The 27,794-nt window shown below is 41.6% G+C and overlaps 1 protein-coding gene across 1 annotated transcript; it reads left to right on the top strand.

Moving 5' to 3' along the window:
• The first annotated feature begins 1,664 nt into the window (after positions 1-1,664).
• LOC147250366 (uncharacterized) lies at positions 1,665-27,712 on the top strand. Its single transcript, XM_086223909.1, has 6 exons — positions 1,665-1,824; positions 17,136-17,211; positions 21,083-21,146; positions 21,724-21,871; positions 22,987-23,159; positions 27,340-27,712. Exons 1-4 carry the CDS (start codon positions 1,685-1,687, stop codon positions 21,780-21,782), a joined length of 339 nt encoding a protein of 112 aa, XP_086080035.1. The 5' UTR covers positions 1,665-1,684; the 3' UTR covers positions 21,783-21,871; positions 22,987-23,159; positions 27,340-27,712.
• Positions 27,713-27,794: the final 82 nt, after the last annotated feature.

Here is a 27,794-nt window from a genome sequence, read left to right on the forward strand (position 1 = left end):
TGGTCACAGTGTTACCCTGCCCTCAGGATATTTCTACAACAGCTCTGCAAGTGTACTTGCAGTAAACCCAGAAACCTTGTGTTCTTTAATTTAGAGATCTTTTCAAGTTTATTGGAAAGCCAACTCTTTTGGATTTATACTTTACTTCAAATGTTAAATCCAATTCCTGAGTCTGTGAGATAATCCTCATCTTCATTTAGAATAAATCAGCTGACCAAGAGTTACAGTATATAAAGTTTCATAAAATTATAACTAGACTCTAAACTTTCCCTCAGCTGTACAGATTAGTCATCTTAGCTTTTTATTGTAAATCTAAACAAATAGAGATTTAACAAATGTCACAATGCAAGAACAGTTACATTAAGAAAAAAAACTGGGCAATTTTCAAAATGGTCATATATTTAAACAAGACTTCAGCCGAAAATGTATTTTACCTTTCAGTGACTTCGCAGTAGATCACTAACCCTTGGATCTGAGGTAAACAACAAATGAAATATAACACTTCATGTTCCCCACGACTGTAAGTGAGTTCAGCTGAATGTGTAAATTTGTCACACTGGTTTAAGCTCGGCAGAACTAGAAATGTTGTTAGTTTGTTTTTTTGCTCAAATTAAATTGTAGATAGAGCACTGAGCATACAGCTGCACAAGGCAGACATGGATTGTACCAGATATTGCATGTGCCCACTTAGTCTGTCGGTGCTCCGGCTGTTGCTGCTGGATTTTTGTCTTTGCCGTTGCTCCCTCCTCCTTGCTACCTGCCTCACTCACACCTGAGGTGCATTCCTTGTCAGAAGGTTAAAAAAAAAGTAGGTGAGAGGCAGAAGAGGCTCTCTTCTCTTTACTCTTCTCGGCAGGTCTTTGTTAAGGGAGTTGTTGACCAGTATTCCACTTATTCTTTTCTCCTTGTGTTTTCCCCAGCATAGTTTAGCATGGCAGGATTTGTCATTTTAGTTTTTCTGTTTTAGTTTGGGCTGGAGGTCTTTGTTCATCCAGTTGTACTTTAATTTTAGACCAATTTAATTTTTCAAGTGACGGGGAGAAATGCACAGATTTCAAAGGCCCTTTGTGTGCTTGCTAACTCCTTGAGCTCAACTTGGTGTGTGATGCAGTTTTCAGAAATGTGTCGTATTAAAGAATTTAGGACTCATGTCTTCTCTTGACTTCCTGTTGCAGTTCCTCTCATATTATCAAGCCAAACTGTCAGGTTTATTTTTTTTAAAGCAGCAGTATTTCAAATATCTGATTATCTAATTAAAAGGCAAATACTGAGAAATTTTGGGCTTCTATGCCAAATCCCAATGGCTTTTTCCATGCCAGTGCAGGTGGCAGAAAATGCGTCACAACTTGATGCCATGACCATCACTTCAGACGCCCTCTTTGCCTTTGTTCTCATGAAAGCTGAGATCAACTGTAGACAGGGAAGACCGCCACTTGCACTCTGAACTTAAGTTCAATTGAAGCTTTACTGACTGATTTTAATTTCATGAACTCTTTTAGCCAAATTTAGGAGGATACACTACACATTATCAGTTCATTAACAAATTTAAAGAGCGGCACTGTTTTTCTAACCCTTGAGATTGTACACAGCATCAGTTATGAATCTACCTGATAGCCCCCCCCCCCCCCCGGGGCCCTTCCTCTTCCGTTTAGCAGCTCTCCTAATCCGCCGCTAATGGTTAGCAATGGAGGCCCAGAGGAAGACTCAGCCGTTGGTGTGTGGAAATCCCTGCAGGAGTGGGAGTGTCGCGCTTGAGGAAGTACTCAGCGAAGCGCGCCACAGACAGCGACAGGACCCTCATGCCATGTGCACCCAACGCTCAAGGTGACCCAGCAACACAAATTCACCAACCACACACTCACATACACAAGGGTGCACACACAAAGGAAGCGCTTACGCACAAAGAGCCAGACTTTGATTGCGATCTCTGGCAAAAGCTGGGCTGTAAAGACAGGATCTTCCTTTCGGAAAGTGCTCCAAATCTGTCACATTGTTGAAGGTGGATTTAATTTGTTGTGTCCTCTCAGTTGTTGTTATGAGTTCTCATGTTTTGTGAAATGAGGATACCCCAGACAAGAATCAACTTTTAGTGAGACAACTGAGGTGGTGGCAAAACCCAGAATCCAAAGAAAGGGAAGACCTTTGAGGGGTGTTTGGTATCAAACCTGCTACAAACTGCTCGAGGTGTTTAGGGCAATTGTAGAGAAGTGGCAGCAGAGATGAGATATAGCACGATAGCACATATACTGCTAATTAAATGTTTCAGGGTTGCAGCGTGTAATTTCCCTCATCAGCTGATAAGGGATTTAAAGGTTTGTTCTCTCCGTCCTCCTTGCAGTGCTTTGCTTTGTTAGCCTTTGATGGATGTCATTATTGCAAAGGCTAATGTTTCATACAGCATTATTGTCACACTCAAACCCATGTGTACGAGGAACCTTGCAGAGGCCATATCCTCTTACCTTGTCGTTTTAGCCTTGAGGCGCAAGGTTGCATTTAGATGCCATTTGTTAGCATGTTGGAGGTCTGAACTTTGACCCTGGCTGTGTGTGGGTGGGATGTTGGTGTCAGTGCTGAACAATGGCAGGGTGATGGGATGGACTGATGCGGTGAGGCCTGTAGGCTAACCTTTGGCCAGCAGTGCTGTGTTCGAAAAGAAGTAATTTGAATAAAGCTTCTAGCTTCCATTTAATCATAGCATTTTGGGAGATAATTGCGGGTGTTCCGGTTGTTATCCATTCTGTATAAAATCAGTTTTGCCCAACCAGCCATGCATAACATCCCAAAATAATAAACCTAACTCTCTGTTTCAACTGACTGCTACAGTAAGAAACATTGGACATGGGCCAGTGTGTGTATGTGTGTATAAACAGGAGGACGACTTTATTTGCATTGCATAAACTCATGCAAGCTTAACTTGGATAGTGTGTGTGTGTGTGTGTGTGTGTGTGCGTGCGTGTGCGTGTGTGCGCGCTCACAAAAATACCAATTTAGGATTTTATTCTTCTGAAGCAAAGTATGTTTCACACTGTCCTTCTTTGACCAAAAAGCATATCAGAATGCGGGAAAAAGAGAGGAGCTAATCTCAATGAAGAAAAGGGTAAAAAGAAGATTGATATTAATATCAAATCAGGGCATGTGTGGGTGAGGCAGTGTAGCGCGAAATGCTCAATCTAAACTACGACGTTGAAGCACCAAATGTGGACTGACCTCCTTAACCCATCCACCAGGATCCTTTTGGCTGTGATAAATAATAGAGGATTGTTGGGTCAAGCGAAGCACCACTGGGTGCCCTCCCCTCCCATGTGAAGGTGTCCGTTTGCTGATCACCGCTAAAGACACAATGCACAATGTGTCCCAGAAGCCTCAATCAATTATTGATGCTTGATGAGAGAGGAGCCAAGACAATCTCTTAACTTCTAACTTCTTGGTGATATGAAAGTGAGATTGAATGGTCCTCGAGTACACTGCTCAGCCGCCAGGTTAATTGTGGTTAAGCATCATTTGTGTGCACGCAGCATGATTGCTGCCCAGCACAGCTGAGATGAGACTGACCTGAGATGGGCTTTTGAAATTGGTTCTGCGCACAGATTTTGTCTGGAGTTCTATTAAATTGTGAATTTATTTGAGTGTGCATGCTCGCGCGAAAATCCTGCACCACAGTGTGCTTGCAAGTTTCACTGTTCCCTCCCCTTTTTTCCTGTTCACTCTGCTGCTTCATCTCAGAAACCCGGCTCTGCCTGATACAGACGCTGATGTGCAGATCAAAAACAACTCCCGTGTAGTCTCACGCTTCAGCCTTAATGCATGTAGTGTCCTAAACAGAGATTATCTGGGCAGCTGATCTTGATTGTCTTCCTTTTCTTGCTCCCAGGTGGCTGAGCAAGGTCCACATGTTTGCACAGGCACAACAGCAGTCTCTTGGGGGCAATGCTGCGGCAGCTAAACCCTCTGATGCTTCTGATCACACATCACTGTGTGTGTGTGTGTGTGTGTGTTTATCTATCTATGCATACAGCTCATACACACAGCAAACTAACAGCATACTATTACACAGCAAAAAGACAGAGATAACACCAGTTTTGTACGATGATAATCTCCTTTGTGGAGTTTACCTGAAACTTGATTATCAATCATGACACTTCTTAATCTCTTTATTAGATATAATATTATGATAAAGTAATAAAATTGGCTTTGTGTTATGAAAGCTGACTGATTTGTCATCACGCAGGTCCATGACAGTTGTTTATAGGCACCCGGGGGGGGGCAAATGACAAAATGATGAATAGAGAAGAAGCAATCAGAAGCACTCTTGAGATGCACCGCAGATTTGCTCTCTCCACAGGGACCGCTACATATAACAGCAATTAAACTGCTGGATATTTTTATCAGGGCTATCATTGCCATCAAAGCACATCTTGTCAACAAAAACTAATTCACGCTGGTTTTAGTTTTTCAAAAAAGTCATGTTATCAAACTGTTTACTTTCACATAAATGGTACTTGTATTATTTCCTGTCATTCAATCTTGAATTTGAACTCAGTTGTGGTTTATGTGAGGATATCAGTGCCCAAGGTTAAACACATTATGCCTGTGTTCAGGCAGCAGTTTGCTTAGCTTTACACAATTAAAGAGAATTAAAGTCTGTTTCCTCCCAAACACAATTATAGGCTATGAAATGAGTCATGGTGGAGTTAGAGTCCCAACAATGGTTGAAAAACTTGTTCATCCCATTGTGACTGCCAGAACATTGCCCTTTAGAGACAGGCAGGGAAACAACACACACATGCAGGAAAAAAAAGAATACATCCAAATTCATCTCTTTATTCTTGCATTCTTTATTTGTTTTCACTCTTTGTGTCTTTTTTATACAGTTAAGCTGTATTTTGGTTGGTTGTGAAGGATTTTCTCCTATTGTGACAATTTTCCAGCAGCTCAGAGACAGTGGCAGACTAAACTTTCTTTCTTTCCCCTCAACTCCTCCTTCTCTCAGTAGAAAGAAACACAAGGACACAAAGTGATGAAGTGTCAGGCGGTGGAGGGGGGCAGCGAGAGGTTGCTCGTGCTGTGGGAGGATTTGCTCATGAAAATATTTAGCAATCAGGAATGAATCAAATAGATAATAAGTGTTTAAGAATCTGTGAGCCCTATGGAGTGCGTTCCTCCTGGTTATCTGATGAAACTATTGGTTGTCTTCTTCTTTATCAGCTTACTGTATGGGATGCCACACACCAGCAGCAGGAGCAGCAGCAGCAGCAGCAGCAGCAGCAGGAGCAGGGACACGATGCAAGGGAAAATGCTTGGCTGCAGTGCCCTCTTGTGGTGGCTGGGGGCTCCTGTAGAAACTTGACAGAACTCTCCCGCAGAGGTGCAAGGAATATGTCTTAAGTTCGAACATAAAACTCATCAGAAATATAATTTTCTCTTTGTTCATGTTTGGCTGAGACACAAAAATATGTTTCTCAAGTGTTCATTTTCAGGGGAAATTTAGTCTGGGAGATTAACGGAGATACCGGTAGAAGAGTTGAGAGCAGAGCTAAGTTTAAATGCTGCTCTCTCTCTCCGGGCCTCTCCAGTTGGACTCAGAGCTTTTGTCCAGTGCCTGCTTAAATGAGCCTCTCTCCCTGCTATGGGGACGAGAGGACAGGAGATAGGATTATGTGATGATTTGTGTTTGTCGATGATGAACAAGCCCTCGTTAGCGAGCACTTTAATGTGAGGACAGATAGCGCGCTCATTAGCTCTAGTAATGACCACTTCACAGTGTATTGCTGCTCTAATTGCATGTTTTGTTCTCTCCAAGGCTCGGCACCGCGGAGTGGCAGACATCTCCCTCTCAGTTCCATTCCAAGAACTGTGCTATCGCTCTCGAACTTACTGTCTCTTCTCTTGCTCTGCCTCCGCCATCTATCATAGTTGAGGACGCAGCATATTTGTGGCCATCGCCTTGTCTGAATGAGGCATGAAAGATTAGAAGACTTGGAAATCATGTGGACTAAATGGAACAGATGAGACCGGATGAAAAAAGCCGGTGCAGCGATTGTCCCTGCAGCTAGGGCCACAGAGGTTCCAACTCAATTGTACTTCTGTCGATTAATTCAGTTATGCAGCAGTAATAATTTTTGAAGATATTGGACGATATGATGGAGGACTGGGAATGTGAAAGATCTCACCTTTTGATGCAGAGAAAAAAAATATGAGTAGCTTCCAGCATCAAAAGCCCTAATCATATCATATTTTCTGAACATAAAAGGCTCCTTGCTTTCCCCATTTTATTTCCTGTGCTGTAGTGATATGTCATGTCAATCGTTACATTATGCACAAGTGCTGTCTGTTTTATTGTGAATTCTAGATCGGGCGGGACATTTGATATGGAAGCTCAGAGGATCCCGATGCCCTTCTATTTTACTTGATTTCGTTACCAGTGGGACATTTTTGCCTCTATATTCTTTCATGTTCCTCCCTTCTCTGAAAGTAAGTTGTTTATTCTCCACGATGACTATCTCTGACTCAAAAAATATCTTTTGAAAAGACTTCTGAGCAAATCTGTCCAGGCTGGGTCCTTTTTAAATCTAAAGGCTTGGGTAGAAGCCTACAATGGCTTAGACTCCTTGGAGGAGGCAGCTTTCTTTTACTCACTCTCTCCATTCCCCATCTTTGTGATACTTGTGAACACACAGCTTTATGACAAGAAGCTAACTTAAATCAATTTAAAACAGCTTTTGAAATTCCTTTCGATATGCCATTGTGTGCACTCGAAAAAGAATGAAAAGAAAATCTGAATTGTAACATCTGTCGTATTGGGTGCCCCCCTCCAGTGCAACTTTCGTCACACACACAATGAGGTATTGATCGATTCAAGTCCATTTAGGTTTGAAATAAATAAAAAAAACAACAACAAAAAAACGTATTATCTATCCAGGCTAGAAAGCAGCAAAAGCAAGGAGAAAGAATTGGAGGGCCTGCAGGCAAACAAACGCATTAAAGACATCCAGAGCACAGAGGCAGCCAAGCTATGCTAAGCCAGCAGGATGATTCATTTAAGCACATCTCTCGTCTCTGTAAGTGCCACAGTCATTGTTGCTCAACTGTGTATACTGCAGTGAACAGCAGATTTAAGTGGAAGAGAACTGTGGTGGTCATTCTTTGGAACAAGGGTAAAAACTATCAAAGTTTGCTGAATGAAAGAGCTGCTGGCTCACTTGGTGTGGTTACTGTATGGCAGTCATGGGCTTGAATGCTCACCGAGAGGATCAAGTGCCACATGAAATCATAAGAGGCACTGACCATGAAAAAGACCTTAGCCTCATGTTCCACATTGTATCTTATAGACCATCAGCCCAATGCACAATACAACTCAAGACCTTTCAAGTGACATCTTAGTACGAACAGAGTTGGAGAATTGTGCTGAAATACCTCTTTGCAGAAGCCAACCTGAGCTACAAGCAAATCCTTTTAATCCAGTACAGTATACTTAAGGACTGACCATTGGTAAACCCTAGAGAAGAGAGAAGTATTAATAAGCTGTCACAAGGCTTACTCATTCTATGATTTCCACAGACACTTAACTGCCATGGTGAGAGGCAGGGGAGGGCTCGGGGATGAGTGCTCACCCCTGATCTTTACCCCTCTTAAAGCAGTAGGGAAAATGGAGGCAGGCAGGGGATTATGGAGTGCAGTAATTGTGGAGAGGTGTTGGAGTCAGGATGCAGCATTTCTGCTGGATTAAGACAAGAAGACAGGCTAATCTTGGATTGGGAGAGGAGACACAAGGGTCGGAGTTGTTCTGGAGCCCTGAGGCCGTTTGGAAAGCTTAAGTGGCAAAAAAAAAAGGAAAAAAGAAGACTGCTTATCCATACTTCTCTTGTGCTGGAAAACGTCCCTCCTCAAAATCACGTGAATGCGGTACCATTTTTTTTTTTAGTATATTCCATATGTTGTCATTCAGCATCAATGTACACATGTCAGAAGCAGACTTGCGCCGAAGTCCTATTTTTGCTTTTAATGCACTCATGCATTTTGATGTCTGGTCACTGTCTTTCAAGTCAATTCTGCAATTTTTGGTGCTGCTGACATTCAGCAGCCCTTGATGCTTATTAGCATTAATAATCAGGATGGAAAACGTTGGGAAAGTGCGTATCTCCTATTTTATTCGCCTTGCTCTGTGTGCCTTTGTGCCTGCACGGTCGCCGGTGCTTCCTCACTCCAGTTTGTTGTTGTGGTTCCATTGTCTCCCTGAGGGGAGGTGACCCTGTGTCTGTTGGTTGTATCAGCAGCCCTGCATTGTACTCAGGGGGGGATTTAGACTCTCAAAGCATCTTCCCGCTGCAGCTTTCACAGCAAACACCCAAAGTGGTATCTCGCCTTTTCTCTCGCTCAGACATTAATCTTGCTCTACCCTTCTACATCAAAAATGCTTGTATTGTCAGGGAGCGCTAATGTTTGCCTCCTATTCACTATATATACACATATATGTATTTTTGTGTCTGAGGGAATCAGTCGAATGCATTGTTCCCAAATCATTGTAATATCTATTTAGAGTGGCAACAGCACTGGCTGCCGATGCTCAGTATTCATGGAGCATAAACCAGCCTTAAGACTTAGAAAAGCTGAAAGGGCTTATCCCTATATTCTTAAACTCCCCTCTTTTATGTTGGTCTTAGGCATTAAGGATAGGATTGTGAATAGCAATTGTTCAACTGCTGCACTGAGAGTGAGTGTGTATACGTGGGTGGGGGTGTTTTATTCCCTGGCAAAATCCTTTCCTTTTCTCCCATTTATTTCAACTGTAAATATTAACTGTGTTCTTAACTCTTAACGCTGTATGGGACAGAGTAATGTGCTTTTAAGGATATATTATGTGAAAGATTTTCCACTGCATACACTGCTGCTTGAAATAAGAAAAGGCTATTTTATGGAGCCTGAAAACAAATTTGCTACGGCAGAAGAAAAAGAGGGGGAAAAAAATAGATAGAACTTCGCAGTATCAAATCGTCAGCAAACAATGAAGGAGAGATCTCAAGGGGGCTGGGAGAATCTCTAAAAAAATGTTTGCATTCCAATTTTATTTATTTATTTTTCTTTCTCTTTTTTTGTTCCGCCGCTATGTTTCAAATCCGTGCTCGCTCTTTCTTCAGACAGTGTGTAGTGCTAATGCATTTCAAAAGCCCTTTTTTCAAAGCACAATAGAATATCACCGTAGAAGTTTAGTGGTTCCGCTAAAGAAAGTGGCTCAGTTATTGAGAGCTGTTCTCCATTGTGCCGGCGCCTAAGACGTTCTCACGGAAAGGTCGCCATCATTTTTCAGGTTTTGCAGCAGAGGCAGGGTCAAACGATGTTCTAACATCTGTGTTGCCTTGTAACCTTGTATAGTGATTATCATGATGAATGGAATTGTGTGGGGCAATAGAAAAAGTTCTGGGCTGTAGCGTGGCAGCAAAGTCGGACAGATTGGAGCTAAATTCTGCACAAGGCTAAATCAGAGTCTGGGAGGCGCAGAGTCCTGACCTGATTTAATCTATTTCAACATCAATTAGGCTTTTATTCAAATATTTCGATGCCCATGTTGTAGTATTACAAATTGTGGATGGAAATAGCAAAATGTTCAAAATCAATGGGATGTGAATGCTATTTCGAAGTAGCTGTGATGTAGCAAATATCTGACTCGTGACTGACTTCAACATTATTCAACATCCCTTTCCCTTGGCTCCAAATCAGTGAGATTTTTGATTGGGTTTTTGGTTAATAGACAGCTCGCCTCCTTCTATGTTCATTACAACCACAGTTGCATATACTGCCATCTTCTAGTGGCATTACATGTCATTTCCTTTTAGGTGACGTACGCACAGTTCATTTTGTTTTTGTGGGATCTATCGAGGCACAAGCCAATGAATCAAAAGAGGACAGTGAGAGGAGCGCTGCGGATTCTGTTGATATCATAGCGTTACGATGAGTTAGTGTGTGACAGATTGCTCAGGCTAACTGTCAGGAGAATGTGACAGAGAACGTTTGTGATTCTGACAGCTACCAGCCACCCCCTGGTCTTCCTCCATTTGGGTCCAAGCGTTTAATTGAGAGGGTCTGGGCTGGCTGAGTGAACCGGTAATAGAAATAAGGACCCAGAGTGGATATTTTAATCAGCATTGACTTCTGTACCAGGGCAGAAATGAGCCAGCGCACCACGCAACAGTAGGCCATCCATCTCCAGAGCCTCAGGTGGAGATGTAAGAGTGGCTTCTTCATTGGATGTGACAGTCACTTGGAGGGGATAATGGCTCAGCACTCAGCCATGATGGTTATTGGGATTTATGCTTCCCATCAAAAACAATGAAGGTAGCTCTCTGATGGTAGCACAAGGAGCACTTACTTTTGTAGACATATAGTAAGAATGTGCTAATGTGGTATTAATGCTAATATAATGAGGAATGGTCACATTTGGGAACTTTCCAGTTTAGTCCATCCATCCATCCATTTTCTACCACTTATCCTGTTAAGGGTCGGGGGGGGGGGGGGGCACGCAGGCATATAGAGAGCATGCTGGAGCCTATCCCTGCAGCTGTTGGGTGAGAGGCGGGGTTCACCCTGGACAGGTCGCCAGTCCATCGCAGGGCCAACACATAGAGACAGACAACCATTCACACTCACAGTCACACCTACAGTCAATTTAGAGTATCAATCAGCCTCGTCCCCTCTTGATGTCTTTGGACTGTGGAGGAAGCTGGAGTACCAGAGAGAACCCACACAGGAACAGAGAGAACATGGAGACTCACACAGAAAGATCCTGTGCTCGAACCCAGAACCTTCTTGCGTGAAGCGACAATGCTGACCCCTGCACCACCGTGCCGCCCTTCCCAGTTAAGCGTGTCTACATAATGAGTGTAAACAGGCAACATAGTCGCCTGCAAATCTACTCTATTTTTGATGAACAGTGACAACTGGTCGTGACTCACTCGGACAAAACGAAGCTCCGGAAGCTCAATATTTCACCTGATTTCAGTCAGTGAGGTATTAAGAGTTGGCCACGCTAACCAGAAAGCTACTACACACTACTGCTACACAGAAACCAGCTAAAACTGTTGATGAGCAATTGGACAGGGCAAAGTTCTAACCCTCACGGTAGGAGAACATGCTGGAAGCTCAACCTGCAAAAGAGTATTCCACAAATAAGCAAAACATTTTTAGAGCTCCAAGGTGGAGATTGACAGGAGCTAATTACAGGTGCATCAAAAAATAATACAGTATTGTGACTTTTACACCACAAAGTACACAAGTACACATAAAATGTGGTCAGTATGTGTCAGTTTAGGGACTGCATTGAGATAATTATACTTGAAAAAAACAATTAAGAGCTTTTTATCATACATGAACATATTTACAATAATAGCACACATATAAAAAAACATTTTTGAGGCAGAACTCACAAATCTGTGGTTCTACTAATAATAGATCATACATCTTCGACTGCACTACTTCTCTTTTGGTATAGCACTGCTGACTACTGAAACGCCACTCAGTCATTGTATGTCTGCAATAATATGACACGTGACAGCTGAAGGATATTAAATCACACAGCCTCGTAGTTCATAAATAGGCCAACAAGAATATTTATACAAGTGGACAACAGGGAACAAATCGGAGTGCGTGTCTATTTATTTTGCTCTGGGATATTTGGCGTGTCCTGCACACTTTAACTTCTACATATTCTAATTTGTCCTTGTCATGTTTATCATTAATCTTTGGCCCTGGTTCGCTTGAAACGCGGTGATTTGTTGGGACGTCCCCTGGGAGAACTAAAGACATTCTCCAATATGATAATGGCATTATGCTCACCTCAGTGAAAATGTGTCATATAAATTATACATTATCTTTACTACATGCATCATATGTTGATGTGACAGTCCTCCTTCTAGTGTGAAACACTTAGATGTGGCACTTGCAATGCGTTTTCCACGATCCCAGGGCTCCAGTTTGGTCCCTTATCAAAGCTCAAGTGTGGTCTTTGATTGTAAATCAGTTAATATGTATTCATAGAGGAAGCGCTACAGACAAATGACAATAAAAAAATGAAATAATACGCTTCATGTCTAACATGCTGAATTTTTATTTCTTTTGCCTCATCATTTTAGAATTGATGTATGAATGTTCTGAACATTATTTGTAACATGGTGGAGGTGATATTAACTTCCGTTTCATTCATCATTCATTTGACAGATGCATAAACTGTCACTTCCCAAAACTCATCAATCAAACAAGACAGAGCGCCACACTTGATATTATTATTCACCATTGTCCCTCAGTGACTAGATTAGCCCATATATCAATCACATGCTTTGTTAACTTGATTATTTTAACCAGGCGGAACCACAAGATTAAGAGTGAATGATTAATCATCCATTGGTTTACCATCAGACTTTATGTTGTTTTTTTCCCATCAATATGATGCAGATTTTTTCTCTTATTGTGGTTAATACATCTTTTGCATTCAAAAAAAAGCCAAGAGGCTGATGACTGCACGGGTGAATCAGCAGACGTAGGCCTCATTTTGGTGCAGTCAGGAAGAAAAGGAAAGTGGAGACATGCTGCTGGCAGAGATGAATTAGAGCTGTGGAGAAGCACTCAGATACTAGCAGGTGACATTTTTCGCCCTGCCTCTCTGTTCTCACTCTCTTCCATTTTCTCTCCACCAAAAAAAGGGAACAGAGGGTAAAAAGGGTTGCATTGTACAAAATGGGACAAAGTATCAAATATATTCAAAGAAAGTATGAAATTCTCCAACTTCAGAAAGCCATTTAGCTCATCCATCCGAGTGACGTAAGGGAAAATAATATGCTTGACCCCTTTGTCTGTACACTTTGAGAAGTTTGTTATAATGGCAAGCCCTGTAATAATTCACTGTACCTCATGTATATTAAGTAGAAATTCACTGGCTTTTATGATAAATTGCCAGGGTAACGCCAGGACACCTCTTTTGCATTTCAATGCGAGAGAGTGTCAGATTCTTATTTCATTACCAGGCGACACATTAGCTGATGGATTTTAATTTTCTCTTCTTTTTTTTCCTCGTGCAAGCAAGAATCCTCCGAGACCGGGTTGAAACAGACAGGGTTTGAATGTGAGGAGAGGTGAAAAATGAAATAAATAATTATACATCAGCGTCAAGAACCTTTATTGCAATTTTGATGCGATCAAAAGAGAGAGAGGGAGAGAGAGAAGTGAGTTTGTGTTCCTCTGCGTACCTTCGTGGATTGCCTGTCCAGAGTATGAAACGATTTAGCCCCAACATCACTGGTGGAGCTCTCTTGCTGAGTGGACAGAAAATGTAGGTTTAATTCATATTATGATAAAAATCAGGATGTGGTTGGATCTAAGACATGCTGAGCAGGGGCAATGTAGCAGACACGAGAGCCGTCTCAGAACGTCACACAGCAGGGTGCTCCTCGGCTCTCTCCACCTTCACCCAAACCAAAAAACAACCCCCCCAAAAAACTCTGTGAGATTCTGACTGCTGAGGACAAAACACAGGTGCCAGAAGCAATTATCAAATTACCAAAGCCGTCCTCAAATCTGGTTGTAGCAAATCCAAATACAGTAGAGTATTAAAAGTGGCCCTCTGATGACGGCAGCCTTAGTTTTCAGCAGGGAAAGAGTGAAAAAAACTAGGTCAGCAGGAAAACTGCTAACTTCTCTTTCAGGTCCAGGCCTTTCTGGTGTTGAGTGGAATTTCGCTGGTGGAGGAATGTAAATGAGAGCTGCCAATGTAAATGTACCCTTGTAACCACACAACCATAAATCGGGTTGTGCTTCAGTCGTAGTATCGTAGCCCTCGCCGGTGTTTATCACCTACTTGCAGTACAGTATATTGATACAATTAGTCTTCCTGTACTTTTAGGGATGTAGTGGTTGCCTGTATATACATTAGGAAAGGATGTTGCTGTGGGTTTGGTGAGGAATATGAATCAAAGACTCGCACACCCAAAGTGTGATCAAAGATATGCAACACTGCACAGTACAGCAGACACAGAGGGGAAGTGAAGTCACGAGAAATGCAGCGTGGATGTTTTTATTAGTCATCTGTTTTACAGAGAAAGGATATTGACTCTTGAAGAAAACCTGATTTTTTTTTTTTTGAAGCAGTATTTTAGTCAATACATGATTTTTCATGAGGCGATGACATTTTCCCAAAGAACAATTAATGTTTGGCCCAAATGTGGCCCACATCAGAGCCATATCATTAGTGTCAGTTGTGGCCCGGATGAGGCGCAACTGTCGACTATCGAGGTTTTTTTTTCAGCTTCAATAATTTCAAGTCTGTTTCAATGTACACTCATCCATCACATTAAAAAGGTGGACAGTTGAAGTTAATGACAGTAATTACAAAACACTGGTGTAAAATAAAAAGATTAGGTTTACTATTTATGAATGACCTCTTATATTATTGGGCGGTGGTGCAGTGGTCAGCGCTGTCGCCTCACAGCAAGAAGGTTCCGGGTTTGAGCCCCGGCTTGGGCACGGGATCTTTCTGTGTGCAGACTCCATGTTCTCCCTGTTCCTGCTGGGTTCTCTCTGGTACTCCAGCTTCCTCCACAGTCCAAAGACATCAAGAGGGGACGAGGCTGATTGATACTCTAAATTGACTGTGAGTGTGAATGGTTTTGTCTTTATGTGTTGGCCCTGCAATGGACTATTGACCTGTCCAGGGTGAACCCGCCTCACCCCCAAAGGCTGCTGGGATAGGCTCCACCCCCCGTGACCCCAAGCAGGATAATTGGTAGAAAGTGGATGGATGGATGGATGGATGGCTCCCATCAGATGGACGGATGTAGGAGGCAGCAAGTGGAGTCAGTTCTTGAAGTTGATGTTTTGGAAATATTGGCAAACCGGATCTGAGTGACTTCGACCAGTGAGATGGCTAGAGGAGCCAAAACAGAAAATATTCGTGGTGTGCAGTGTTAGAATGGTGAGTCCAAAAGTTTGAGAATTAAAAAAATCATAATAATTTGGAAAAAATAGAATTTAAAAACTGAAAGTTCACTTTTCAATCTTGAATTGTTAAAAATCAAGTGTAGGGAACATACGATTTTTGGTTCCAGATTATTTTCTTTTCATTCTTGGATTTTAAGGTTTCTGTTTCAGTGTTTTGGCCCGGATTTGACATGGGAGGGCAGGGTGTCAGCTGAGAGGGATGTGCAATCACTAGTGACATCATGCTCAAGAGGGCTTAAGGAGTCCTGAGTACTGGGATCAGTATGATTCAGTGGTTTCTACACACGGTATTTTCATGATCAGCAGAGAATGAAGAGATTCTCGTGATAAAACTGCTTTTTAAACATAATTTTACACCACTCGAGGCAATTATAAATATATGAGCAATTAAATGTGCCAGATTTTTCAGTTTAACAGCCATGTTTGGAATGGAGGTCTCCCATTTACACGTCAGACTGTGAAAGCAGAACACTGTCACAAAAGAATATCAAAAGAGTCGTCCTCATCAGAAAACCCTGCTGGCAGAGGTGAGCAGGTAAGAATTGCTATTTCAATAAATGATTCCGTAGAAAACTCTCTTAAATTTTGATAGTGTTGGGTGCTTTCTGAAACATTGGGACATACACAAAGATATTTCCACTGGGATTTGGTCAAAGCTGGAAGCGTAAGGTTAGCATGAGTTAGCTTTACGCTGTAAGCTGCTGAGAGAGAACGTTAGCATACGTCAAGCGTCAAACTAGGGCAGCGCAGTTGAACACAAAAAATAATCAAAATGTCAGTGAGCCTAAGTGCAATAACTGTATGGTTAGAAGCTGGAATTCTTTAATAGAGATGAAATGTTTCAGGAAAGGGCATTACAATGAAGTGCTGTCGTACTCCAGAGATGCTGCTCTTCAGAGATCTACAAATATTGTTCCAAAAAAACATGATTGTTTGGAACGTCTAATCAGGATTGTAAAAGTTTCTATGGGGTAAGTAAAAGACATTAGGTGCCACATTTAATTAATACCTATTAAAGTCAAACAAAATAGAAAAAAAAAATTGCACGGTGGTGTAGTGGTCAGCACTGTGGCCTCACAGCAAGAAGGTTCCGGGTTCGAGTCCCGGCTCGGGCACAGGATCTTTCTGTGTGGAGTTTACATGTTCTCCCTGTTCCTGTGTGGGTTCTCTCTGGTACTCCAGCTTCCTCCCACCGTCCAAAGACATCAAGAGGGGACAAGGCTGATTGATACTCTAAATTGACCGTAGGTGTGACTGTGAGTGTGAATGGTTGTTTGTCTCTATGTGTTGACCCTGTGATGGACTGGTGACCTGTCCAGGGTGAACCCTGCCTCTCGCCTGTAGATGCTGGGATAGGCTCCACCCCCTGCAACCCTTAACAGGAGTAAGCGGAAGACAATGGATGGATGTATGGATGGATGGACTGTGCAGCCCTAGGTTTAGCACTACACTTTGGCCTCAATTTAACACCTTATGTTAGAACCTAGAAAATGTGGTACAAAGATGAAATATTGGTGTAGCGAGTCAAAGGTACCCAAGACTCATTGACGAGGGGGAGTGAAGGATAGCTCTTCATCTTCTCTCCAAAAATTGCAGAAAAAATGGATCTTCTGCAAGTCCAAGTCAGCTGTTCAGGTGCACGAGTGGGACCTAAACAGTATTTGTGGTGCGCCGGTCGGCTTTCAGCAAACCTCACCACTGATGGATGTCTTCAATGGCCCCCAATGAGCTTCACACTCCCTCTCTTCTACGGGATGTTGTTTTTGTCCTTGACAACCGCTTTCGTCTCATTAGCTTCTTGTTACCAACCAGTGGTTGAAAGACACATAAAAGCTTTGAAAACCCATGAGTGCGGTATTTCCTGATGTATTTGTGTTCTACCCACAGACCTCATTTCAGGCATTTATTTTAAAACCTGTTCAGACAACTCGCTGACTTTGAGACGAGGGAATCGAAGGACTCACTTCTGCACCACTCTACTGACATGAGGACATCTTTTGCATGTTGGTTTCAGTGTGATGATGCAAAGCCTGCCATATTGCACAGATGGACAGATGTTCTGAGAGGATAGAAACAAATGGAATCTGATTTTTATTTCTAAACCCACTGCCAAGTTGATGTGTGAAGCCTTTTAATTTTTGGTTTTGTTTTTTCAGTTATGTTTGCACCATCCATTTTTGGAGGAAATTTCAAGTTGGACTGAAAAGATTTTGGTGGTCAAAGGTCACTGTGGTAAGCATACAATATTCTAGTCAAGAAATGACCATAACTTGAGTGACACTAATAGAACTTAAGTATCATCTTATCTAATTAAGTTTTTAGTTTGGTTTATAGTTAAAATCCTGTATTAGTTGTTATATTGTTCTTATATATATTCTACAAACTATTTTGTTGTTATCCAGCTCACATTTAAGAAAGAACTATTTCATTAGTTTATTAGTCTCTGTTTTCCTCTGTTTTATCTAATCATTCAGTTTAATGGGTATGTTCGCTTCACACAGTTACACAGCATGTTCTGTTTTTGCTGGATGTCAGCGTGTGTTTTAAGTTGCACCTATGTGCTAATAAAGGGCAATTCACCTTGAAAGTGAGATGTAAATATTAGGCTAGAACCCCATTTTATCAGATGTAATTAGCATAAAAGTCCAGTTAAAATTTAAGGTCCAAGCACTGGTCTTTTAAAAGTGTCTGCCAATAACGTGTGTAACATGATTCAGAATATAACATCGAGGGTTAGTTTTCATGTATCGTGGCTCATCGGCTGCTTCTGTCAGTCCACCATGTCTGACTGCAGTGGGATAGTGGGCCATCTCCAGTGTATTTAGCTGTTGGTGTTTGGCCTGAACCACATCTCTCTGTGGAATATTTATACAGCTGTTCTCAACCGTTCTGCCTCCTGGAACTCACTATAGTCACACTCAATGCCATCCAGAACCTCCTTCATTTCATACCCAGTCCTCCATCTGTGGAACATGTTCCTACCATCCATTGTCGCCACATTAACCGTAGGCTAGCATAAAAGTAATTGGAAACTGACGCGAGCCAAAGCTTCAATTAATGCACCACCAAAGTCCCCGTTCTGTGTAATCGGCAATAATGGTTTCATGTTTGGGAGGGCGTTTGGTCACTCGCATTCAGCACTCACCTCCTGACAGACACTGTTAAACCCTGCTCAAAATCCCCCACTCCACAGTAATCTTCATTTCAGTCATTTCCCTTCTTTTTCCATCTCTGATGACAGCTTCAGTGTCTTCGCATTGCTTGCAGTCAGATCATGCGCCCAAGTGAACAGGAGGTGTAATTGACTAGTGACAACTCAGCGACGGGATTCTTAATTATTACTCTAGGGTATGGTGGCTGGCTGGCCTGAGTTCAGCTCGCTTACTGAGTGTGCTAACATTCATTTTCCTTTTCTCTGTGAATATTGAAATGCAGTTTTGTTCACTGCATTCCTGCATCACACCCTGAGACTTTGAATTTAAGGGATGATTGCAAATGAAAGTGCCGTTACTTTAATGCTGCAGTGATTTTACGCCAGTGAAAAGTGTCTGTCAAAGCTCTGATATGCATGTTTGATTAGTGATTATTACAATTTCTATTGGTAATATATGCAATTTAATTGGCACCTTTTGTTTCTTCTGTGTCAATACCTCATCTGCCCTCACAATGATAAGACATAACACATACCGCTGCTGCCGCTAGTGCTATACAAGAGCCTAATTCCTCTGGTCCCAGCCTGTTTGTGCCTGCGCTGGGCCTGCTCGCTGTGATAGAGCAGAGTAAAGAGGGTGAGCATTGCTTTGTGCTGCAGTCTGTATCTTTTGTGCGGGTGGATATGGAAGAGGGCGTGAAACAATTGGACAAAATGGCCTTAATGTGCTTAAAGAATCTTCTGTCTTTAATCAAAGCTCACACACATGCACCACAAAGGCAGACAGAGCAAACCCAATTCTCCGCCGCTTCTGCCGAGTGACTGTTCGCTCTCCCGGCTGCAGAGCTTCTCCTCACTGTGCTGGAAACCAGAATCAGGTTGGTTCTCTGTCATCCCTGCAGATCGTTGCCTCATCTGCTAAGGAAGGACCAAGAGGGGTTTAACAGCCAAGTGTAACTGTATTTCTCTAGCCATTGTTATTGTTTGATTCACCCATGATTTGCTTTTTTCTCCCCACAGATTTCTTATGCCTCAGTGCTAGCAAGACTTAAATAGAATTGTCTGATTAACCCTCCCCTAACCGATCCTTGCCTAGCAACTGTAACATGATACTGTATGGCAGGCTGTTAATCTTGGGATTTTGGACCTCTGTGCAGGGATGCTCTTGTGAATTTCATAAACAAGTTATATTTTGATTATTTGTATGCACTCTGGCACCTTATGACAAGTTTTTGTTTATTGTTGTTGTTGTTTTTTAACTTTGAGACTCTCCTAGGCAGGGTTTTAAGCTTCACTTAGGCTTAGTACTCTATCAAGGCTACATTCAAGATGTTTCCAGATGCCTGGCGGTACGCTTGAGGCTGTGGAAAGAGCCATGATCTACATTTAGTCTGAAGGATGAAGTCCTTTTTATGCTCCTTAAAACCAGACTGCATGAGCAAATGCATAAAGAAAAGATTATTTACAAGGAATACATATATTGAGTGTGTTTCAGGCTGGTTTTTAGGTTGGCAGGTTAAGTGACTAACACATGGATACAGTTGCAGTTCTCCATTTTGTGGAAGTTAGTTCTTAAAGATGAGCTTTTGGCTAATTTTGAAAGGACATGTCCTGGTCAAAGTAACCTGATAGTGTTGGATCACACAAAGTGTAGTTGAAAATTTGCCTTCAGGTTATTCATTTGCGCTGTTGCCTTCTTGAAAAAAACAAAAACGCATAATATTATCGTAAGCATCAAGTTCAAATATTACAAGATTCTCATTTTAGAAGTGAGTCATAGCTGAAAATTCCTAAAATGTCATCAAAACTCAGTTGTGTTGGCCTAATAAGCTAGCTAGCTAAAACTGGTCCCGTGAGGTTTCGTGTTACTTCACTTGATGGCCATAAGATGAAGTGGGAAGTCATACGTTCATCTCTGTCCTTGAAACATTAGAAAAACAATTTTAAAAATTCAAATGAATTACAAGAGATAATTCTGCCAGTGTTAAGACTTTGATAGCTGTAGCATCGACTAAGTCCGGCAAGGACCGAGGGCCAACGGACGTGTATTTAGTCGTTGTTTATGCACATCGGGCACAGTTCACATAGTTTTAGAGATTAGCATATGGCCCAGTGACATCACATTTCCTTACGTCCCAGCCCATCTGTCTGATACAGTTAAGAGATCACGCAAGTGATGAGAATTGGCGGTTCATCTCATCTGTAATTTGATGATGAAATGGATGGGAATGAAAGGTAAAAAGGAAGGATACCTGAGAGCGTACAAAGCCTGATGGTTGCTTCATGACCGCTCCTCTTGCCCTTAGTGTAACATTCAGGGGAAGAGTGTCCCTTTGTTATCGCCCCCCTCTCCCTGGCAATTATCACAAACTCCACTTCCCCTGCCCTCCGGAGCCCAGAGAACTGAGCGGCCGGAGTGGGAGAATAGCTACATTTATAATTTTTTTCTTCTCTTTCCATAGATTAATTTTCTAGAAGGCCCTGTCACTGCTGTACAGGAAAGCGGAGAGAGTGTAAGGGAGGGGGTGGGTGGGTAGAGAGATTGGGGCTACGGTGCACAAGCCTTCTCGCTTTTTCGTTTTTTTTTCTTCTTCCTTGACAGATCATTTTCCATGCAGGGGTATCAGGGGGTCTGGCCGATAATTGGCATGCAGATTGCAGCTGATGGCGTCCCGCAACAGAAGAAAAGAACCGGCTAGTTAGAATAATGAGCCAGCCTGCCTGATGGATGGGCAAAGGAGGAGGTCATACAAAATGTTTCAGACACAATTCCTAACCCCCACCCCGCCCCCCTCTCCCAACCTCACTACTACCTGCACCTCCCATTTTTATTTTTCTATTTTTCACAAAGGCCTGATATTAAATGATTTCCTCCTCTCTCTACCCTTCTAGGGCAATGAAAGCGTCCGATCTTCCTCTTTCTTCTCTTCACCTTTTATTTTTTATTTTCAGGCTTGCCGGCCCAGCCGTGAACACCGAGGGTGGAGGTTAGAGCACGACGACGGTGCAGTTTTGGGTACGCTCAGCTTCAAAAATGTCACAACTCATTAGGAGCTGGACACTCTATAGAGACTCTCGTGTTTTAATTACACCAAAGCAGTTAATTACTGGCCTCTCAGTGGATTTCTGTTGGCCACACTGCGCTGGTTAGGAGGTTCCCAAGTTTCAAATACAGCAAACCACAAAATAAAGCCTCTGACGCACTCATTCATGTATGGAGTGCACTTTATTTGTTACATTAACATTGACTGACAGAAATGTGTGTTCGCTTCATCTGTATTTACATATTTTCCCCCTCCTTTTGAAATAATTGTAATAAAGTACCACAACAGTTAAGGCACCTTCAACAACAGATTACCAAATAATGACGATGTCGTTGGTTTGTTCATCCTCAGGAATAAACCGTTCATTCATCTCAGGTGACTTGTCTTTATTCATGTTGAATCTATAGGCCTTCCCTCCACAAACAGCATTCTCCGCCTTCAGGGTTACATTTTATTGTGAATTCCTGTAATCCCTGCAGCTTTACTAATAATTAACCCATGACTGTCACTTTACCTTTCACGTCACACCACTACTTTTCTACCTTTCAGGTCAGGTCGCTGAGCAAACAGAAATAAGATCCTGCATGTATCTGGAAACAGCGTGTTAATTACCAGAGGGTTTTCTTCTTGTTGTTTTCTTTCTCCTGATTATTACTGCTGCTTCTCGAGAACCATCCAAGGAATCATATTTTAAAAGGTAATCAGCAAACATACAGCTCGTAGTAATGAAAGATGCACACATAATTTTTGTTGATCGCTGGCTCAATTGCATTTATTAATCTGAATACTGACACGTTATTTCCTAAAAGAGGAAACAAGCAAATGTGATATGGACCTCAAACAGTAAAATATCGTCGCCTTCGTAAAATAATCGCCTAAGTCATTTTGTCCAGTTTTTCAGAAAACACAAAAAACTGGAGACAAATCATCATAAGGAGTTGTTTCGGCAAAAAACAAAAACAAAAAAAAAGTCCAAAAAAAGGACTTAGGCAATTACTTTAAAAGGTGACGATATGCTCCTTCTAAAATTGTTTTGTGTGAAAATTTCAACAAAATGGGCCTGATGTGACGGCTGCTTCTCTTTCTCCTATACGCCGCAGATTAAATGTATATCCACTGTAATCCACTACATTTTTTGTTCCACATGAAACTGTTCCAGCCAATTGGCAGCAAGTGGCGTGTTCATGCGCTGTTTTGTCACTAATTCTTCCACATCAATATCCATAAAAGCACTGAACAAACACGTAACATCAGAGATAATGCCTGGCTAAGTTGCTTTGACTGCATTTCACTTGCTACAGCAGACATGCATTTTTTGAAATGTTGCCAACTTTGCAATTTCATTCAGATTTAGTGACTTTTTATACCTCTTTTCTTACTTACTTTGTTCTAAATAACACCCGGTGCTAAATTTAGGGAATTTTTTGGGAGAAATCTTGCACTAAATACCACCCTTCTGTATTTGCTTTGTTTAGTGAGAAAAGAGACTAAAGGGAGGCAGTGCATTCAGCCTGCACGGCAGCTTTACACTGAATGGGCTTGTCTAACAACAAAATAGATAAATATATAAATGACAATTGTGGGAGACTTCAGCTGTATGAAGATACAGTGTATGAGAAAAAAGCAAGTCACAAATATGCTTATTAGTAATTCCTGGTGTAGTTTGGCTGCGTTTAGCAATTCTACTTAGCTTGTAAACCAAACAACCCTGAGTCACTCTTGTAATTTCACACTTTCGCGTTACTCCTAAAAAAAGGATGGCGGCAGGCCCAGACGCAGAAGTCATACATGCAGTCACCTTGTATTTGACAGAAAGTAAATGACTGAGACATCTGAAGAGGCCATCCAGAAGCTGGGGAACTGAGCAGAGCTACGCTGCTAAAACTGCTGTTCAGACAATCGCTCTTGAAAAAAGAAGTCTTTCTGTACAGGACTGGCGAGCTCCAACGGAGAGTTGCCACTAACTGTCCGCACCACAGATGCAGGTAAGAAGATGTGAGATGGTTTGATAAGGATGACTAACTCCATCTCTGAATTCCCAGCGCTCAATGTTTTCAAACTGTTTGTTAAATCCATCCAACAATCCAAAACCCAAGCTAAAGTATACCGTCAGAATAAAAGCATCAAACTTGTACATATGTGGAATCAAATAATGATTAATTATCTATCGAAACAGCTATCGAGATATATTTGTGACTATCATTTCAGCTCTGAAACAACTGGTATGACAATTTGTACTTCTTTCCTAAACACATGACGCTGCACACTTTGTCTCTCCTTATGATAATTGTGAAGAAGTGGCTGTAGACTAAAGTTTACAGTGTAGTATTTTGCAAATACATAAAAGGACTAAAAGGAAGATATATTTGGTTTTGTATGGCACCTTAGCGTAGAGGGAAAAATATATATGTTGAGGCCATGAGATATATCTCATTTAGTAATATTGAGACCGTTGATATAACTTGTATCTCAGGGCCCCAAAAGAAATCACTCTTTCCAAACACACACACACACACACACACACACACACACACGATGCTGTTTTCCTTGTATGGCCACTCTAGGTCACTGTAGTTTTATAATAACAGCATGATGTACATCAGTGAAAGTGCATATTTTGAATATCCTCCCGATTAACTCTTTCAGAAAAAGACTAAATGTTGAAAGAGCGTATCGTCTTGGAGGCAGCTCAAATGTAGCATAATCCACATCTCTTTGTTTTTGATATTTGAGTGTAGCTGCAAAATAGTGTGCATCAGTTGTGATTTTTGATCTTTGAGTACACTCATTTTTCCTATTGTCGTTGCAGGATCAATACAAGACTACCTTAGAGTTAGCCTCAAATGTGATGCTGCAACTGGTCGATTCCTATTGATTTAGAAATATTTGATAAATGGACAAATTGCTGTTCCTTCAGAAAGAGAGGCAAGCCGTCAATGAAAATAAGAGAGTTAAGAAAAGTCTGTCCTGATGGAATGTTAAGTCACAAGTCATTCTCTCGTCAACACAGCAGACACTTGGAACACCAGCAGTTCTATGACTGCAGACAAACCTTGGAAAATCTGAAGTTTATTGCAAAGCGCAAAACCCTTGACGTGGTTCCATGAAGTTCCGAGGCTGCGGCGGCAGCTCTCCCAGCAGCTTCATGAGCTTAATCTCACTTGCACCCTCATCAACACAACACAGAAGGGAACAAATTTACTGTTTCATCCTCATTCTTCCAGGCACGCTGAGGAGCTGTATACTGTACACACCAGATCAAAGCCTTAATTGAAAAATAATTATAGGTACTTAATCATAGAAAGCACTGGGCTAATTGAAGTGAAAACAAGGAGGCAAACGCAGACCCTCAGAATCGTGGCAGAAAGAGGATATTGTAAAAGCTCCTTCTTCAATCCCTATTGTCTTCCAGATTAAATAGGAGAGGGCTATTAGCAGAGTTAATTGGCTCTCTAATTTAGATCTCGCCCCACTGAAAGCATAACGGATGCGAGCCTGTCGTCCAATGATGTGTGCACTCTGTCACACTGTCCTGCTGGACTGTGATTGGTTAATTGCTCAGGGATTTTTGAAGTTTTTGCTCATTCTTCAAATGTAACAGATTTGTGGAGGCTGTGTTTGTCTCCCTAGCTGGCCAGGTAGTCGTCATTGTTTGGAGGTTTAGAGTGGGAAGTCACAACACTGGCTCAGCTTTCTGGCTGCTACAAAACAGGTTTTCTTCACTCATCATGGTAATTCAAACTGATTTCCAACATATGCAGTGTTTGAGATCTTATGCACTGAAGGAAATATGTACTTAAATCCTAATTCTGACCAGCTCCTGTTTTCTAAAAGTTCTTGAAGCCCTCAGAGGAACAGCACATTGACTCCAGGCCGTGCTCTATGAAAGGACGTCTTATCACACTCTGGACAAGTTTGCTCCCTGCTGAGACACTAGCCTGCCTTCTCTGCACTCACTCTGCCCTCTAGTGTCCACCAGGCAGCATTGTGCTGATTACTGAATCCAAACCCCATTTAGACACCCAAAAGATGGAAGAAAGTAAATGGCCCATTTTTCTACCATTTTCCAAGACAGCCTTTCATCATTTCAGTACATGTCTTTCTAGTGTTTTCTTATTGTGGCTGGAGTGGTAATGGAGCTCTTGACTGCAGTTTAAAATAGAAGTTCCTGTGGAAATTTCTTTTAAGGTCTTTTACTTAAAACTTTTTGAACAAAGTCTGAGAAAATGACTGCAGATAATGCTGCATATCTGTTAGCAGTGAGGACTCTCAGGTTTGCACCTGCTTGAAGCTGGAAGGAATCTGTAGGGATGGCATACCACCTTTGAAGGACTTTATTTTTCTAAAACCTAAAGTTAGTTTTCCTTATTCGCTCATGATTATTTTCCTTTTTTAAAATGTTATATATTTCCAACTCCTCCCATTAGAAATTGTAGGTCTCATTGTTTTAAGACAATTAATTATATTTTGAATAGAGTGATGTACTGATGGAGAGGCAACAGGCCAATTCAAATAAACCTTTCTTGCTGTGCACACACGTATAACTGCAGTCTAGCTAATGTAAATGTACTTTATACACACTTTTAATTGGGATCTTTATGTTTTTGTAACAGTACCTCAGTGTCATGTTTCATCATTAAGTTTAGTTTGGGATTTCAGAATAAAGCTTAATTCAGGAGAAGGAATTACAGTCCGTTTGCCCTGTGCTCTCAGTTCAAAACGTCACAGTTGCACTGATTTACCAGGCAAAATGAAATAGACCAGAGGGCAACCAGAGGAGGAATACCCCCCCCCCCCACAAGTTGACCTCAGCAGCAGCAGCAGCAACAACAACAACAATAACAACAGTAAAAAGCCAGTTTTGTGGTAAACACCTTCAGTCAAAAGGTCAACCCTTAAATTTTTAGAGCAGTTTTATCGTTCGACCTAAACATGAATCACCTTGCAAATAAATTTACAGCTTTGTTTAAATAAGGTGGAAGTAGAAAAAAATGTTTGATGGAAAAAGACAACAATTTTAAACATCTACAGACATTTCAGCAGCTGGATTAATAATGAAGGCTTGGTACAGTAGATGCTCGTGTGTCTGTCGGCCAGTGACAGGCTAAGCTGTCAACAAGAGACACCTGTGATGCCACGGTAACCCCTCCAAGGTGCACCGATGGGTTTTGCGATTAATTTTGGAGTAATATTGAGATAAAGGATCAAATTAAAATGGATCATCAAAATATATTTCCAAATCACAGTCCCAGTCGTTATCAGGTGACCCGTTAGCAGCAAAAGTTTCCTCAGCACGACCAGCTCTGGGTGAATCTTGATCACATGACCCATCTAAGGCTGTTTCCTCTTCAGCTGGGTTGGTTACCTTTAACTGCACCAATTCCTTCATCAGTTATGATTAATTACAGTCAGTGCTGTGAAATGCTGTCACATCTGCACTATCTGAACAGCTGGATAGAACTCCTTGAACTTGCTCAGTCCCTTCAGCAGACCAACATCAGACCTTTAGGGGGGTCAGCCCCTATGAAAATGGAACATACTACCTGTAAAACTGTTCATCTGCCCTGCTAAAGCATTTATTTCAATGGATAATTATACATTTAGATGTGATATTTTAATTGATAACAATAATAAATAAAAATAATATATGTATAATATAATTTTAAAAAAATCTCAAGACAACAAAAATTGGAACTTCTCTTTGTGAATGAATCAGCCTCTTTCTGATGAGCTGCAATTTGTTTGGGAGTCGCTGAGATTTATTTACTGTTGGTGCTTCATTTGAAATAACACATGTCTACGTTCAGTGCATCTCAGCTCGTAGCTACAGACCAGATCAGTATCTGGTCTGTAGCTCTACTGTACTCTTCGCCCTCATTCACTCTGAATATATCTATTACCTCAGAAATGAGAAGACCCAGGCTGTCCTGTGTACAACCCAGCAGCTGTTAAATATGGCACATTCAGGTCAAATTCAGCGTGTATATGAACGTGATCTACTCGATCATTATGACTAAAAACATTTTAAAAGATGAGTTTTGCAAATTGAACCTACACCTGTAACCCAGACCCTCATGCCACGCTCCACTTCACCCCCAAATCTATTAGTCTGACCCTGAAGGGCTCGTCCCAGTCAATCCCCAACATTACATTATCTGTCCTCAGGTTTGGCTCAGTGACACCAAGGGCCTTCAGAGCTTCAAAGACCACCAATCACTGCAGGGACTGAAGAAGAAATGTAGATTCACCCCATTGTCCAGGGTATGTGTGTATGTGTGTATGCAGGATGTGTTCTAGTACTGTTTTGTTACGGTTTGCATACATTTACCCTCCTCTTCATCCAGGTATTTTTGTGGTTCAATTCTGATCACTTGTGAATCAAACTGAAGCCAAAGGATGTCATGGATGTCACTTGAGCTCGGAAGTTGAAATTTCTGAGTCCCACTTGGAAATTTCTCCTCATCAGATCTTTTGAGATTGCTCGATGCAACGAGCGTGGACGTAAAACAAACACTTCATAAAGAGCAAATTATTTATTTACAGCGTCCGCTTTAGTATTTCTGACATTTTCTCTCTCTGTAATGTGAGGGTCTGTTGCTACGTTAGCAAAATGTTTGATG

This window comes from Aulostomus chinensis, chromosome 14, assembly GCF_037954235.1.
Source record: "Aulostomus chinensis isolate RoL2024-O1b breed Wild chromosome 14, RoL_Achi_v1.0, whole genome shotgun sequence".
NCBI classification, from domain to species: domain Eukaryota; kingdom Metazoa; phylum Chordata; class Actinopteri; order Syngnathiformes; family Aulostomidae; genus Aulostomus; species Aulostomus chinensis.